This window comes from Netta rufina (genome assembly GCF_964035555.1).
Source record: "Netta rufina genome assembly, chromosome: W".
Classification (NCBI taxonomy): Eukaryota; Metazoa; Chordata; class Aves; order Anseriformes; family Anatidae; genus Netta; species Netta rufina.
This window is the reverse complement of record NC_140139.1, coordinates 198125-213934: the sequence shown is the minus strand read 5'-3', so window position 1 is coordinate 213934 and position 15810 is coordinate 198125. Positions and strand designations below refer to the sequence as shown.

The 15810-nt window shown below is 40.8% G+C and overlaps 1 protein-coding gene across 5 annotated transcripts in view; it reads left to right on the top strand.

Annotated features, from left to right (window-relative positions):
• ZNF532 (zinc finger protein 532) overlaps window positions 1–9508 on the top strand; it is a 45788-nt gene extending 36280 nt beyond the window's left edge. For all 5 annotated transcript variants that reach the window (XM_084304477.1, XM_084304480.1, XM_084304476.1 and 2 more), the window contains 4 exons: window positions 660–938; window positions 4788–4900; window positions 5822–5969; window positions 7245–9508. In XM_084304477.1, the coding sequence (XP_084160603.1) occupies window positions 660–938; window positions 4788–4900; window positions 5822–5969; window positions 7245–7739 (1035 nt within the window). In that variant the 3' untranslated portion in view covers window positions 7740–9508. The remainder of the gene's footprint in view (window positions 1–659; window positions 939–4787; window positions 4901–5821; window positions 5970–7244) is intronic.
• Window positions 9509–15810: the final 6302 nt, after the last annotated feature.

The following is a 15810-nucleotide window of genomic DNA, read 5'->3' as shown; positions in this document are numbered from 1 at the left end:
GGCACTTAGCTGTTCCCGCCAGTCCTGCACACCTTTGATTCCAAGAACCGATAGCAGTGTGTAGCCCTAAGCAGTTATAACCTGAGCATGCAGTAAGACGGGGCTTAGCACAGGCTTAACATAAAACATTAATATATCCTAAAAAACATAATTGCCTGATCTTTCCAGAGTTACCTTTTCTTGTCTTATTTACCGATGCTCCAAGTCAAAACTTGTCAGTAAAAACCCTGCCTTCTTGGAAATCTCTCTTTAGACACACAGTTTGAAATGAGGATGTTCAATAAACTACATTAGGTAAGTAAAGCAAGAAACTGAACTTAACCTAATGTACTTCTTGAGCCCTTTTTTTCTCTTTATTCAACAGCAATTTATACTTAACCTACATAGTCTCATTTTTTGTGAAAATATCCAGCCACTGAATGAAAATTACTACTTTAGCTATGGCTGGTGTCAGTGTTGTTGGCTAGTTTCTGCCTGTGCTAGACATTGTCTATATTTAATCATTGTTTCTTTAAGTTAAAAATGTGATCTGATGAAGTATGACAAAGAAGTAAATGGAGACTCATGTTTCAGTAGGTCTTCTGCATTTTGTCAGTACAATTGTACACAACTGTGTTAGTTGTTTGCTTATATATATATATTTTTTTATTTTATTGTAGTCAATGCATGGAACTTTGAAAAGTGTGGAAGGGCCACCAAACCTGGGGATAAATTTGCCTCTCAGTACGAAACCTACAAATCAGAACTCAACCAGTCACAACAAAGAGGACACAAAATCTGTCAACGGAACAGAAAAGTTAGAGAAGAAATCTCCTTCTCCTATAAAGAAGGGAGAGCCTAAAAAAGTCACTAGTCGTGGCTGGACATGTTGGGAATGTGATAGGTTCTTCACTCAGAGGGATGTTTACATTTCCCACATGAGGAAAGAACATGGAAAGGTAAATGAATAATACCTAATTACAAAAAGTGAGTTAAACCTGAAATATTGTCTTTTTTTTTTTTTTTCAAATTGTTGTGGTTTTGTAATTAATTCCTTTAAGTTCCATCATTATTTTCCTCTGTTCTTACATGTATGTCATCTTTCTCTCTTTTGCTTCTTGGTTTTTGTCATTTTCTACATAGTTCTTTTGAGAAAATCTACACATGCTTAGTTAATTGTAGGCTTGTTCATCCAGTACCAACATTTCTTGAAGATGGAAAGAATGAAAGATGTTCCACTATTTCATCCAAGTCTTCTAATCTGATCCAGATTATTTTTTCCTTTGTGATTTCACAGTTCCTTCTGTCTTGAAAATTCATTAGCTGTTAAACTTAGGGAATGGAATCTCAATTTGCTGGTCCAATGAGCACCAAACAGCATTTCATTTTAAAGCTAGACTCACTCTAACATCAAATCATTGTTCTAATCTTACACTTGCGGGCTCAGGCAACAAGTCAGCAGAGTTGAGCAAGGTAGCATTTTTTATTTAAGGCAGCTAGATGTGAGATAGCTTACTTAAAACTGACTGAAAGTGAAATATGGAAACGCTGTAGTCTCAAGTCAGCAGAAAGACAGGCTGATGTCCTTGATGCATTCTATAACGTTTCCACTTAAATTAAAAGGACTGGCAGGTGGACAGTGGTGAAACTGAACAACTTTCTTCTGCTACTGCTTTCAGGGAAGAGAGCAACAAAACTGACTTTTTAAATTTAGCTTAAAAAGGAAAAGAATAGTGAAAAACATAACTTCACAGTGCAGTTTGAGGAGTCTATCTTCATACATTGCAGTGCTGCAAGCTAGAGTAAAGCAAAAAAGCAAAAAGTTTTGTTATTTAAGATGAATTTTCCATTTTCAGTTCAGACTTCATTCTTCCACATAGTACCACATTGTGGATTTGGCTACCAAGCTCAGTGAAGTCAGTGAAATTCTTTGGGTTGATTCAGTTTGAATCAGACCCTGTGCTACTGCTTGTAGCAAACACATAAGTAGTGAGTGATTCGTATATGTAGCACTTATGATTTGTATGAGGTTACTCAAGTGCATGAGTATTTACAGAAGTGAGGTCAAAGTGCTAATTGTCAAGCACAGAACCAAAAGGGGAAAAGTAAATTTCGGTTCCTTTATTGGTTTGGTTTGTTGTTTTTTGTTGTTGTTTTGCTGCAATAGTGTCTGTGTCCCCTGTTGCCTTGCCTGCATTAGCTCTCCTGATGGTACTAAAACTGTTGTACCCACCTATAGCAAGGGTTGAAACTAGAAGGCGGTTATCAAAGTCAAAGTGAGCCAAGACTGGGAGACACAAAAGCTGAAGATTACACTGACCCAAACATCAAAAATGAGCAGGGGCTGCATGGGAGGAAAAGATGCCAGGGAGCTGGGCTTGTAGGCAGGATTCAGGGCAAGGAGAGCATGGAACTGAAGGAAAACCAGGCGAGTAGGAATTAAAGGCCAGTTCCACAGAGTCTGGACAAAGGAGCAAGGAGTAGCAGGGCAGCGTTAACCCAGTGTCATGAACAGCCAGGAGCGGTGGTGCCGGGAGCAGTGCAGTTCCTCACCCCCCAGCGGGCTGGGCGCTCTGCCGGGGTCCTCTGCTGGACCCTGCGTAGCTGTGGGTGGGACTGGCCAGGGCAAGGTGCAGCCCGATACTGCAGCACCGCGGTCGTCTGCTGTCCAGTCCTGGCCTTTGCTGTGTGCCAGGAGCAATGGCCTGATTCTTCCCTCAACAGAGAAGCAAGGAATTAAACTAAAGTACTGTGCTGCACTGAAGAGAGAGAGCAGGGCTGGAAGGGACAGCAGATTTATTTTGTCTAAGTGATGAAGAATCATCCAGAGTGGAAAAATCTGTAGTTTTCAGGATGCTGATATGCTACAATAAATGATAGCACATTTTCAGAGGTTTCTGTGTCTCTTCAAATTTCAGTGCTTATCTCTGAAGCTGTGTTGTGCAAATTGTTTTATTCTGTTTCTAAACATTTTATGGAAAGGCTGAAAATGCCAGACTGCTGAGTGTCATCTCTAATTTTCTTATGACAACTTCAAGCAAATGGCTCCCAAGCCTGACTGAAAGACCATTTTCATGCTCATCCTTGCCTTCGGTAACTCCCACTCTGTTCTTTCAGCCACGTCTGAGAGATATTGCCTTCCTGCTGTAAAGAATGCCGTATTCAGGCTGCATAGCTACATTTCCAGTAACCCTTGGAACAAAACACACAAAAACAAATGATTATGATTCACAGAACTACATTTTCTTTTACCTGGTTCTCCTTTTACAGTTTGAGGGCGTGAAAGTTGGACAAACATCTCTGTTTGGTTTCTCCTGTTGCTTTAGAAGCCCATTTTTGCATTTCTGTCTGTTGAAGTCACTAAGGAATTAGTGTTAATTGCTTCAGTTTCAAGCCTAGCAAGTATATTTGTGACACTTATGCTACGGAGCGTCTATAAAGAAACTCCGTAAAATATGTTACAGTCCCTGTAGTATGACTGAACTAATTACTTACTCCTGATCCTGTAACACTCATACAATCATAGTTTAGTTTTCTTTCAAAATCAGTCCCTTTAGCAGCATGTAAAACGTTTTGCCCATTAGTGCAAATACTAACTCATCAATGCTTTTAGTGGCAAACAGAAGTAGGTTCAAGCTCAGATACACTTACTTTTTACACTGATACAATTCTTTAAAACAACACAAAGCAACACACCTCCCCATAATACTGTCACTTCTAAATGAGCTGGGGAATCACATCCAGTCTAATCAAAGCTACCTCAGAGTGACAGAAGGCAAGTAAAAAAATATTAGTACCATATAGATAATGCTTGTTCAATTAATTACAGTTTCTACAGTATAGGCCAGGGCTATTTTTTGATTGAATCCTTAATATGCCTTCACATTCTGCTTTAAGCATCCGTAAATTCTTCTCAGAGTACTGCAGTCAAAAGCATACTGCAAAACCATACTGCAGAATGTACTGATTAATGCATTTAATTAATTTGTTTGGGAATATTTCAGTTTCCTTGCTACAACTACTTGGGCTGGTAAGACAGGCCATTTGGACTGAGTTCTAGGATTGACGATGTGCTAGTAAATTTAAAGGATAGGACCATGTCATTCGTTCTTTTATAGCTGACAGTTTTGGAGATGTTATTTCTTCAGATACTATAGCTCCTGTGGCTGTGTTCAGCTGCAATGACATGGGTGGAGACCACTCCATCATTTTTAACTTTTCTTTCTCCTTACACTAAACTAATAGTAATATAAGATCCATAGAACTCCCCAAGTAAATGTTCCTCAAGCTGACATCAGACCATCTCTCCTCATGACTTTTTTGAGCCCTATTATCACATCAGTATTCATGACGTTTTGCTATGGTCACTATTTAGTATGTGCCCTTCGCCTCTTTTCTTGTGGGTGATTGGTAATCTCTCCCTGTCAGCAGCTGCAGAAGCAATTTGGTGACGGGAAGGGTGAGATTACTTTATAGTGAAAGCAGATCTTTGACCATGCTACCTTTACTGGTCCAGAAATAATCCACTGATTTTCTGTGCTTCTTTGATGGAAGAACTTCACTTCACCCACAGTTTGTGGTACCAGTTTACAATTTTGGTAGGTGCATGTGTAATTCATGCTGGTCACATTGTTTTGAAAGAGCTTTAATTCCTCTGACTCCTACAGTGTTGCTGTAGGAATGGTGTATAGTTGAAGATGCAGTGCCAGACACTAGTAAGTATGTTTCTTTCCTATTGTTAAAGGATTTAATGCATGCACTACTTTTACTTAGCTTTATTTAGTTAATGCATTTTTCTTCTTTTAAAGCAAATGAAGAAACACCCTTGTCGACAATGTGACAAATCTTTCAGTTCGTCCCATAGTTTATGTCGTCACAATCGTATCAAGCACAAAGGCATTAGGAAGGTTTATACATGCTCGTAAGTTCTATTTATTTATTAAACATACTAGAGACAGACTATAAGCCAACAAAAACATTGTTAATTGAATTTATCTTCTTAACTGTATAAAAGCAAGTGTCTTGTTCATTAAAATGAATCATTTATTTAAATACATTTTAATTGCATTATATTAAATACTATATTAAATATGTAAATATTTAAAAACAGTCCAAACTATTTGAGCTGTTCTGCCTGCATGAAACATAACAAACTACTCAGAACACATGTACGTAAAGTATGCAGCTTTTCAGGAGCTTTAGCAAGCAAGTCAGGAGTTCTACTGAGCTGAGAGTTTCCGTGGCTGATAGTTTTACAGTGGTGAATTTGGTGTTTAGTAGTCTCTGAAATATACAAACCACTCTTCTAATCTGCAAAAGTCAATATTAGTAGTATGTTTCTCATGCATAAAACAGTGTGTAATGTCAAAAAGTCCTCAGTGATATTTAAGTGGCTGGAGAGAGAACACATAATGTAATAAAAAGATCCATGTCAATCAGATAAAACATATAATAAGAAACTTTCTGCTCTATCTTTATGTGTATGTATACATATATTTGTATTTGCATACTGTGGAGCTAAATTCGATGTTATGATAAGGATGATATGCTCACAAGTTTTATTCTGACCCATGCTTCCTACCATTTTGGATATTATCTTCAGAGAACTTTCTCATTTTCTGTGAATACAAGTTGCTCAAACATTTGTAGTTTTATTTTGTAGTTGTTCTCCTTTTCTTATAATACTTACCCATATGATTGATTGGAAAAGCATTGTCACTGTAATAGATTGTCCTGTTGTCTGGATTTATTTACTAGTTCTGTTCTCATTCTTCAGAATATTACATCTTTTTTTTTAAACATGATATTTGAATCTCTGCATGTCTGCTTTGTGTTTGTATAGACACTGCCCAGATTCAAGGCGTACTTTTACCAAGCGGTTGATGTTGGAAAAACATATTCAGTTGATGCATGGCATTAAAGACCCTGATGTAAAAGAAATGACTGAATCGACCAATATGGAAGAAAGGGAAGTAAAAGAAGATACAAAGGTAATTTCTTGGATTTCACTGAAAGTGAGATTTTTTTGTGAGTATACATTCAGGATCTTTAAATAGATGCAGATATTTTGATCCCATAAGATTTTGATCTGTGAAGTAGAGCCCCCAAAATGTCTCAACGGTTACTGCAACAAATTCTATCCTGCTTGAGCTATAACATGTTTTTTGAAAGACTTTCAGTCTAATTTAATCACTAAATCATAGAGAATGTAACTCTACTTTTGGTGGTTTGTTTCATGAGCACCTTTCAAAACTTCTGCAACTAAGTCCTCTCATAGCTGTAGGAAAGCTAAAGGTTGCATAGAAGCATTATGATCTTATTCCAGGTACCCAGCCTTGAGCTTATTTGACATAAATTTTAGAGTGAAACTGCTTTCAGTCTGATGATGAGCGTTAGGAGGAAAGCAAAAATAAGAAGACAGCGCTGTCAAAAGACTTGTTACGTGCAGAGTTTAACAGCTTTATATATATATATTTTTTAAGTGTTAGGGGCGCTGTATGATGAAGAATTTCACATGTGATAGCACAACCAGAGCTGATAGTAGATACACAAACATACATGTTTTTTAAAATTTATTCTTGTCTTTTACATGACTCTTTTTCAGCCCAACATACTGCCTTTTTATTTAAGTGTTAAAAATGTGGCAGCTATATACATTGTCTTCTGAAATATCATGGAGTGTATCCAAGCTACGTAGGATGTAGAGGATTGTAAAGAAATATTCATGTCAGAAAAGTAACAACAAGAATTAAAAAAAAAAAAAAAAAAAGATATGTTTAAATAGTTTTAAAAAAAAACAAAACCTTGCAATATTAGTTCATCCTTTGCCATTGTGTTCTTTTGGCTACTAACAGCCAGTAGATAATCCATCCTGTCAAATTTCAGTTATGAAATATTAAGTGCAATTAAAATACAGTTTCGAAGGTGGTGCTAAAAACTTCTTAGACTGATACTCCATGCACAACTGTAGTCACATTGATGTGTACTTGGATGCAGTTACACTGGCAAGTTAATCATGTTAACACAGTGCATTAGATACTGTTGCTTTATCGGAGCTGACAAAATCTACGTGAAATTTATAGTAAAGAAAACCCTTACTTTTCTAACATGTGCGACATATATTTGCACGTATTATTTCAAATACCGTATTTTTCAAAGTTGTACAGGAATCTACCACTGGAAAGTTTTTGCAGTTTGCAGTCACAGTCATGGAAGTCACTGCATATTTATGCTTACACAAAATGCTGTTTATGGCTTTTTTTTAGGTTCCTAGTCCAAAGCGTAAATTGGAAGAACCTATACTGGAATTCAGGCCTCCACGAGGTGCAATCACGCAACCACTGAAGAAGCTAAAAATAAATGTTTTTAAGGTTCACAAGTGTGCTGTCTGTGGCTTTACAACAGAAAATCTTCTCCAGTTTCATGAACATATTCCTCAGCATAAATCTGATGGCTCTTCATACCAATGCAGGGAATGCGGACTCTGCTACACATCTCACGTGTCTCTCTCCAGACATCTCTTCATTGTACATAAGCTGAAGGAGCCTCAGCCAGTGTCAAAACAAAATGGGTCTGGGGAAGATAATCAGCAAGAAAACAAGCCCAATCATGAGGACGAGTCATCTGACAATACGGTATCAGACAGAAGATGCAAAGTGTGTGCAAAGACTTTTGAAACTGAAGCGGCCTTAAATACTCACATGAGAACACATGGCATGGCCTTCATTAAGTCAAAAAGAATGAGTTCAGCAGAAAAATGATCAGATTATTTGGGACACAGAAATTTCTCTCCACATTGGAATACTAATGACATTTTTGTTACAGAAAGTTCAAGGTATAATAGTGTTAACAGTACTGTTCAGGCTGTTGCAATATATTCTGCATAAAAATGTCCCCTTCACCTCATTGTCTATACCCTCAAAACCATTGAAGCAGTATTTGAGTTGAAAAGAGTTTGTATATATTTAAACTAATAACTTTTATACTCTTTGTTACGTGTTTGTATTGGTATCTAGTGGAAAATTGTTTTTTGTTTTGTTTCTGTTTTTTGTAGTAAGTTTCTCTAAAACAGAGTTCTTAATGCTGGGGCAGTTTCTCGGGTTTCTTAAATGAATGCTTCTGAAAGAAAGTTTAGCTAATGGGAGTGCATCAGAAGGCAGTGCTTGGAGGGGAAAAAATGAAGAAAGAAAACAAGCCAAGGAGAGATTTTAAATTCTACAGGACTAGTGTTTCTAAATGAGTAAGGAAGCTTTTAAACCTTCTCTCTACAAAGGAAAGAAAAAAAGAAAAAAAAAAAGAAAAAAAAAAGAAAAAAGAAAAAGAAAAAAAATTATCACTGCGTGTGTAAAGTGCAGTGCTGGTTTTAGGTGTCAACACCAAAACAGGTGCAGACCCCCTAGAATGATAAAGTACTTCTGAAAAGTATAATTGCACAACTATATATGTATCATGAAGTAATTTTTAGACCATCAGGTGCTTGTGATCAAAGCTAAAATACTTATAAAAGGGCTGGGCTGCTCTGGATTAAATAAATAAGGTGTAATTAGAGGAATAGGTTTATAATTATGATGTTTTTTGTCATGTAATTTATTAAACATATAGAAGCGAGTACACAGCATTATGTATTTTCCTTAATTTCTGGTTATCAAAATAAAATAGTTAACCCTTGCTGCAGGGGTTGGTGTTTCCCAGCTCTGTATGCTAATGCCAAATGTTCTGGTGCTCAGTGTTACATACAGCCACAACTGTCAAGAAGCTAACACACCAGCCTATGTAAGTATTACTGGGGCTTTCAACTTTAGCACAGATCTTACGATGCTAGTTCAGCCATTTCAAAAGTGTATCTAATATCACTAGTTATGCTTTCACAAAGTACAAAGAGGTACCATACTGTCCCTTTCATATATTGGTCTCTGTGAGAGTTATATTTTTGGTTTGTTTTTGCATTTTATACCTTGTATGTATCCCTATAAAATTTTTTGTACTTTTTTTTAAAACAAATCATGTATATATAGATAGCTGCATGATATATGGTAGTAATTGTTTGGTTCCTTAAAAGTCTTGCTGCTGTCAGATGTTACTATACACTATGTCCATTACAACTGTATTAAACACATTTCATATGTAAATAAATGTGGAGCATTTTGCCCCTAAAGATTTGTGAGATTCTGTTATTTATCATTAAATTTTAACAATTTTAACAATTTTAAAGATTGAAGTGTTTGAAAAAATACGGATCCTTCTCAGCCACCTCTGTAAACCTTCTTAATCATTCTGGAAATTGTGTATCAGATACGTTAATTCTGCTTTGTCTCTTCATCCTCATTCTTAAATTGATTCATTGGTAAATGCTTATCCCATTTATAAGACTCACCAATTGAGTGGTTATGAGGCACTCCATCCTAAAACAGCTGGCAATGCAGGATCTTAGTGTGTAATGTACACTGGCCATCACTGCCCTTCTCATTAAGTGTATACCTCTTTAATACTTGTTTGTTGATGTGCACTGTCAACTGTACAACAAATGAGTTATCACTATGCAGAATGGTGTTTTGTACACAGTGAACAGATAATAAAAGTTAAATTTTCACAGCCATTATTAATACTTCTGTTTGTTTTACCACATCATAGTGCTGCACCTCCACGGGATGCTGTGAACCAATAACTTATGTCATTGTCACTGTGAGAAGCAAAAGTCACTGACAAGCCAGTAGTGCTCGAGCCATCTGAAAGTTGTTGGGGACTATGTGAAACCATTCAGTGGTCACAGGCCTCTTCCTGGGTCAGACGTGTGGTGTAAGGTCCCACGCTGCCTGCTCCTTGTAATTGGCACCAAATGGGCACGTGGGATTTCTTCTTGCCTGGGCAGTTGAGTGGAGTTCAGCTTCTTGGCAGTGGGCTCTGTTCAATCCTTTCTAAGTAGAAGAAGGATTTAACTCTAAGTAATCTTGTGAAAGGTTCAATGGAAGGTAGGTTTTGAACTGCTTGATAATCTCTAGGCATGTTTCTTCTGTGTCAGAGTTTTTACCCACTTGGGTACACCGGGAAAGTACAGCTTTTTCCTCCAGGCCAGCAGTCCACTCTTCTAACTGTCTCCTTTTGACAGACAGAAATCCTCTCAGCTAGATAAGGGGATAGGAGTTCCTTAGAGAAATGTTGCTTCTTTAAACAAACAGTAAAAAAGACCTAAATAATAATAATGATTTTTTTAAAAATAAAGGAAATAAAAGGTTTAGCAGGACAACTAATTTCATGATGTTGATCACCTGTATTTCTTACCTAGTCCCACAGAGTCTGGGGATTTTCAGTCTCCCATCTTCTGAGTAATTCAAGATTCATCAAGATTCATAGGTATTAGTAATGAAAAAGGCCTGTTAGGTACTTCTCTCTCTTTCCAGGGTAGATGGAAATCCAATCCCATTTCCAACACTACTCAAGACAGTTTCTGTCTGTTCCTGTTGTGACTCTACTGCTTGGAAGTTGATCTTGTCCAAGGGGAGATTTCCTGGTAAAGACCAACCTGTTTTGTATTTAGCTTGATCTTGGGCAAAGCAAATTTTCATGTTTTATTTGGCCTGACCCTTTTCAAAAGTTATGGCTCCTCTGCTGTTGAAACCACACAATACAAGATTGTCACGGTCCTGTGCATGCTGGTCTCATCTTTGCTCCAGCCCTCAGGAGTCACGCTTGCTTACAGAGGGAAAAGCAAAAGCAAGTAGTGCCCAAATAGTGTCCAAAATGCAGGCACATTGGAAGCAAAGTGGCTTATTAATGAAATATGTTTTTCACAGAATCACAGAATCACAGAATTTCTAGGTTGGAAGAGACCTCAAGGTCATCGAGTCCAACCTCCAACCTAACGCTAACAGCCCTCCACTAAACCATATCCCTAAGCTCTACATCTAAACGTCTTTTGAAGACTTCCAGGGATGGTGACTCCACCACTTCCCTGGGCAGCCTGTTCCAATGTCTAACAACCCTTTCAGTGAAGAAATTCTTCCTAACATCTAACCTAAAACTCCCCTGGCTCAACTTAAGCCCATTCCCCCTCGTCCTGTCACCAGGCACGTGGGAGAACAGGCCAACCCCCACCTCGCTACAGCCTCCCTTGAGGTACCTATAGAGAGCGATAAGGTCACCCCTGAGCCTCCTCTTCTCCAGGCTGAACAAGCCCAGCTCCCTCAGCCGCTCCTCGTAGGACTTGTTCTCCAGGCCCCTCACCAGCTTCGTCGCCCTTCTCTGCACCCGCTCAAGCACCTCCATGTCCTTCTTGTAGCGAGGGGCCCAAAACTGAACACAGTACTCGAGGTGCGGCCTCACCAGAGCTGAGTACAGGGGGACGATCACCTCCCTCGCCCTGCTGGTCACGCCCTGCTGGTCACGCTGCTGGTCAGTTTTTACTGAGTTGGAGTGTGGCTGGTCCCCTGTCCCCTACCAGCAGCTGCTTGGGTGAAGGTTTTCACTCTCTCTGCTGGATGAGAGGCTGAGCAGAGCCCTGCTGCAGAGCAGGGGACAGTGCCGCCATCCTTGCTGTGATGTGTGGCTTTCAAACAGAAAGCATTTTAAGGGACAATGGCGCTATGTAGCCAGCAAGGACAGCACAAGGAAGAAAATGCATAAGAGAAGGTGTCCGCATTTCCATGCCAAGGAACCAGTAGCAATCAGCTAGGTGCAGCCACAGCACTCTGGGAACCTGGGGAGAGCTGCTGGAGGGCTATGGTAAGGGAAGGGGGTGAAAAGAAAGGAAATGACTTTGTGCCCTCTTCCCCTCTTCTGTACTCTCTGTTTGGTTGTCCAGTTGGTACTTTGAAAAGCATGGACTAGCCTCCAAGGCTTCTGCTGGCGTGCAAACTGAGCAATGACATGCACTGGGGGTTCAAATTGAAGTCACTTGGCCTGGTGTATGTGTGTTGTGAGTTTATGGTGCTTCCCTCAAGACAAGGAAGCAAATCCCAAGTTACAACTTCTCCATAGAGAAAACATGGGAACGCCAGGATGGACAGGAGTGGCAAGACGTCTTTCAGAGCACGCAGGGGGGCCCCGCCGAGGGCAACCCGTTGCAGCCAGTCCCATGGGGTGGTCAAGCAGCCCTCAGGCCTGCGGCCCTGCAGTGAGCCTCGGGTGCAGAAGCCAGGCCCCAGCAGCATGCAAACGGAGCCCCAGAGCCCTGCCAGGTCTTCCTAGGGAAGACGATTTCATGAGACCAGGCAGTGAACAATACTTCCTAGAGCAACGTGAGGCATAAATGGAATGGTAAAAAAACTCATTTTGCATGGCTAGGAGAATAATTTACTCTTGTAAACTATACAGAAGATATTTAAACATATTTTTACTTGAGTTCTGACATCTGAATTGTTTGTTTTTAATTAATGTTGTGACACTGACAGTCAATTATAATGATGACATTAGTACACCTCTTTGCTACATCTGCTTCCCTCTGAGGACTTAACAGTAATGAATAAAACCTCCTAGAGCCTCTCTGTGAGGTAGGAAAGGGATCATTTAGCTTCCAGTGTTTTGCAGCCACTCTTTTGGTTGAACACAAAGGTACTTAGCATTGTGCATCAACTCTCCAAGCAAATTAGAATGGAAATACTAATTAAGGCTTCAGGGAGCATTTAGGCAGGCAGAACAAAGGGTTAGTGTCAGGTCAGGGGTTAGCATTTGGCTGATTCACTCAATTCATCTAGTAAAAAGGCAGGAATTTCCGATTTCAGCAGGGGCAGTGCCTGTCGAGGGGTGGGTAGGGTGGTGGGGTGTGTGTGGGGCTGTATCCTCCCACTTGCTATGTGCATTCCCAGTCAATCCCTTCTGCTCTTCAGCAAGGTAGGAATTTCACTAGGACCTCTTCCTACGTATCCACCACCAACTGGAGCTGTGGCCCAGCAGTGTGCGCCTGTTCCACCTCTTCCATTCAGGTTCAGAGCAGGGCAGCAGCCACATGCCCACCGCCCAGCCTTGGCAGAGGCGCGCAGGCATGGCCGGTGCTGGTGCCTCCAGTCCCAGCGGTGGGCCACTGCAGGCCGTCCCTTGGGCAGGTCTGTCCTACGCCACTGGCCGTGGAGTGCCAAAGAAGGTGATGTCCTGGCTCAGCGCTCTCTGTGTGATGAACGGCCAAACCCACTGGCAAACAATCGGAGCAAGGACTGGAGAAGCTGGTGTGTTTTGGGCTAGGGAAAGTCTCGTTACAGTGTTGGTGCAAGTGCTCCTGATTCCTATGATGAACTTGTTACAGCATTGGTGGTATTTAGTAGGAAAAACACGTATTTCCCTCAAGGGTAAGATAGAAACGATGAAGTTCAGCTTATCACACTGCACCACTCAAAAGGCAGCAAAGCTTCTGGGGTGCCTCTGCCAAGGCTGGGAAGTCCCCATCCTGTCCAGCCACTGGCTTCTTCTGCCTCCTGAACATTTATCTCAGCCCCCAAAATTTTCCAACCGAGGCTCAGAGTCAGTAGTAGAGACTCCAAGGGAGCATGACAGAGTTCATGAAAGATGTTAAGAGAATTGTTTTTATGCTAACATTAGCAACTGTGTTGGTTAAGAAAAATCAGCACAAATATGTTGTTGTTGTCAAGCTATTTTGGGAGCTCTGGATCTCTGGTCCATTCACCAGTTCCTTCATTTTCCCTCAGACTGTAACATCATGCAGCACAGCATGCTAAAGAAAAAAAAAAAAAAAAAAAAAAAAAAAAGGAAAAACAAAACAAAAGCCTCCACCCTAAAACACTGTGAGCATTACATTTTGAATCACAAGAAATGTGATGCTGTTGTCATTGTCCATTTCAATAAAGAAATCGCAGGATCCATGGCAAAAGTGAGAGCCAGGGGCTGCACGTGGACACAGGGCAGGGCCCAGGTGCTGCCATGCCCCAGCGCTGCCCTGTCCAAGCGGGCTCTGCTGAGCAGTGGTCAAACTCATTCTCCACCTCACACCCCTTTGGCCCACCAAACCATGCTTTAGTGGTCAAAAGCAAAGCTTTCAAAAGTGAAACTCTCCCCCGCTCTTGCAGTTCATAGTACGTACACACTTTGATGCCTGGTTTGCAGGTTTGAATGGGCACGAGGCTTTCCCAGGGCCGTGGGTGTGTGGGCAGTGCCCAGCAGGTCTTCGGGCAACAGCACAGAAGCAGGCCAGCAAGGATATAGTACACATTAAGCGAAAAGAAAGATCAGGGGAAGTTTTGAATGCAAACAGCTTCATGGGGACGCTCATCCAGTTACCAGTGGGAAAGTGATAGAAAATGACAGCATGTGAGTTTACAATAGCACAGCGTGGAGCTGGCCCTTCGCATTGTGCATGGGGCCACACTGAGACATCAAAATGTTCAATTTTCCAGCAACAAAATGCCCTTGAGAAAGGCTGTGAGAAAGGCAGGACAGAACAATGGGCAATGGGAAGTGGGACACTGGGTCAGCCAGAGCCACCGCATCCAGGGCAATCAGCCCCCACTGGAAGCAACACCCCGTGCTGGATAACAGCCACGGTGGGCCCCGTGCTTCAGGGCACCATGAGCACTGCGGGCGTGCGAATGGTGTGAGGAGGTAATGAAGCCTCCAGCTGGTGATGGCTTCTCTGCCCAGCCACCCTGCTTGCGTGCAGCACCGGTATGGGCTGAGACCGACAGAGGCAGCGCAGTGAGAAAGAGCGGGCTGAAAGCACAGCTCAGTGCGCGGTGCAGAGGACGCCTCAGGATGCGACAAGGGGAACCATGGCCCGCAAAAAGCAGAACAGCCAAAACTAATAAAAGCTGTATTTCTAACTCTGTTAAACAGTAAAAGTGTGGAACTCAATGCTACAGGGGAAAAAAAAAAAAAAAAAAAAAAAAAAGTTTAGCAAGGTTCAAAAATGTATTTATATGAAATACAAACATTTTGGAAGGAATCCTCAATCTCTTATTCTGATATAATTATGCCTTTCCAAGAAACCAGATTACTGCATGTCTGCCCTGTAGGTTTTCTTCATTCACATTGCAAGAACATGGACTAACACAACCTGGAGACAGATGGGGTCTGGTAGCAGTTTCTACACTAGGGGTAACTGATCTACTAATTTAATCCAGCTGATCTAAGCCTTTGAAGCCTTTGATTTCCATGCAGGTGGAAACCTGCTTTTCAGCTGCACACATACAGAGTCACAAAGTTTAATTTTTCTGCTGGGCCTCAAACAAGGTTTGGCTGGACTGTTGGCACTGCTTAGTTGCTCAACTGAAACAAGATTTGACTTAGTCATAAAAACACAAGAAGAGAACAAAGCTCTTCAGTGTCAAGGCACACCTGCTTACATCCAAAGTACCACACAGCAATGACACTTCTATCCATGCAGGTTAGTTGTGAATTAGTCCCCAGAGGCATCTGGGTTGAAGGCTGTCCTGTTCATAAACAGTCTGAAAAAGGGAGCAATAGCAAAGTCACAAGATTGCTAATGAGACAAAGTTACGTAGGATCTTATAAATGAAGAATGATTGCAAAGCAAAGCATTGCATAAGAATATCACAGTAATGAAAAAGGTGAAAAAGTGGCAGTGGAGAGTCAATGTGGAAAAAAAAAAAGTGACATGATTCAGAAGTGAACAAACAGGACCAACTTTATGTACCAAGTGACAGATCCTGAACCAGCAGTTGCTAATCAGGAGAGAAGACTTGGAGCAGGGACTAATAATGCTATGAGGTTGTCCTCCTGGCACTCAGTAACGATTAAGAAAGCAAACAGGTTAGTAGCACAGGAATACAGACATAATTATAAAACATAGTTGTGCCATTGAATAAATCCATGAACACCTGTCCAGGGAATTTAAGCCTTATACAGCTTAAATTCCCCAGCAGCACTCAA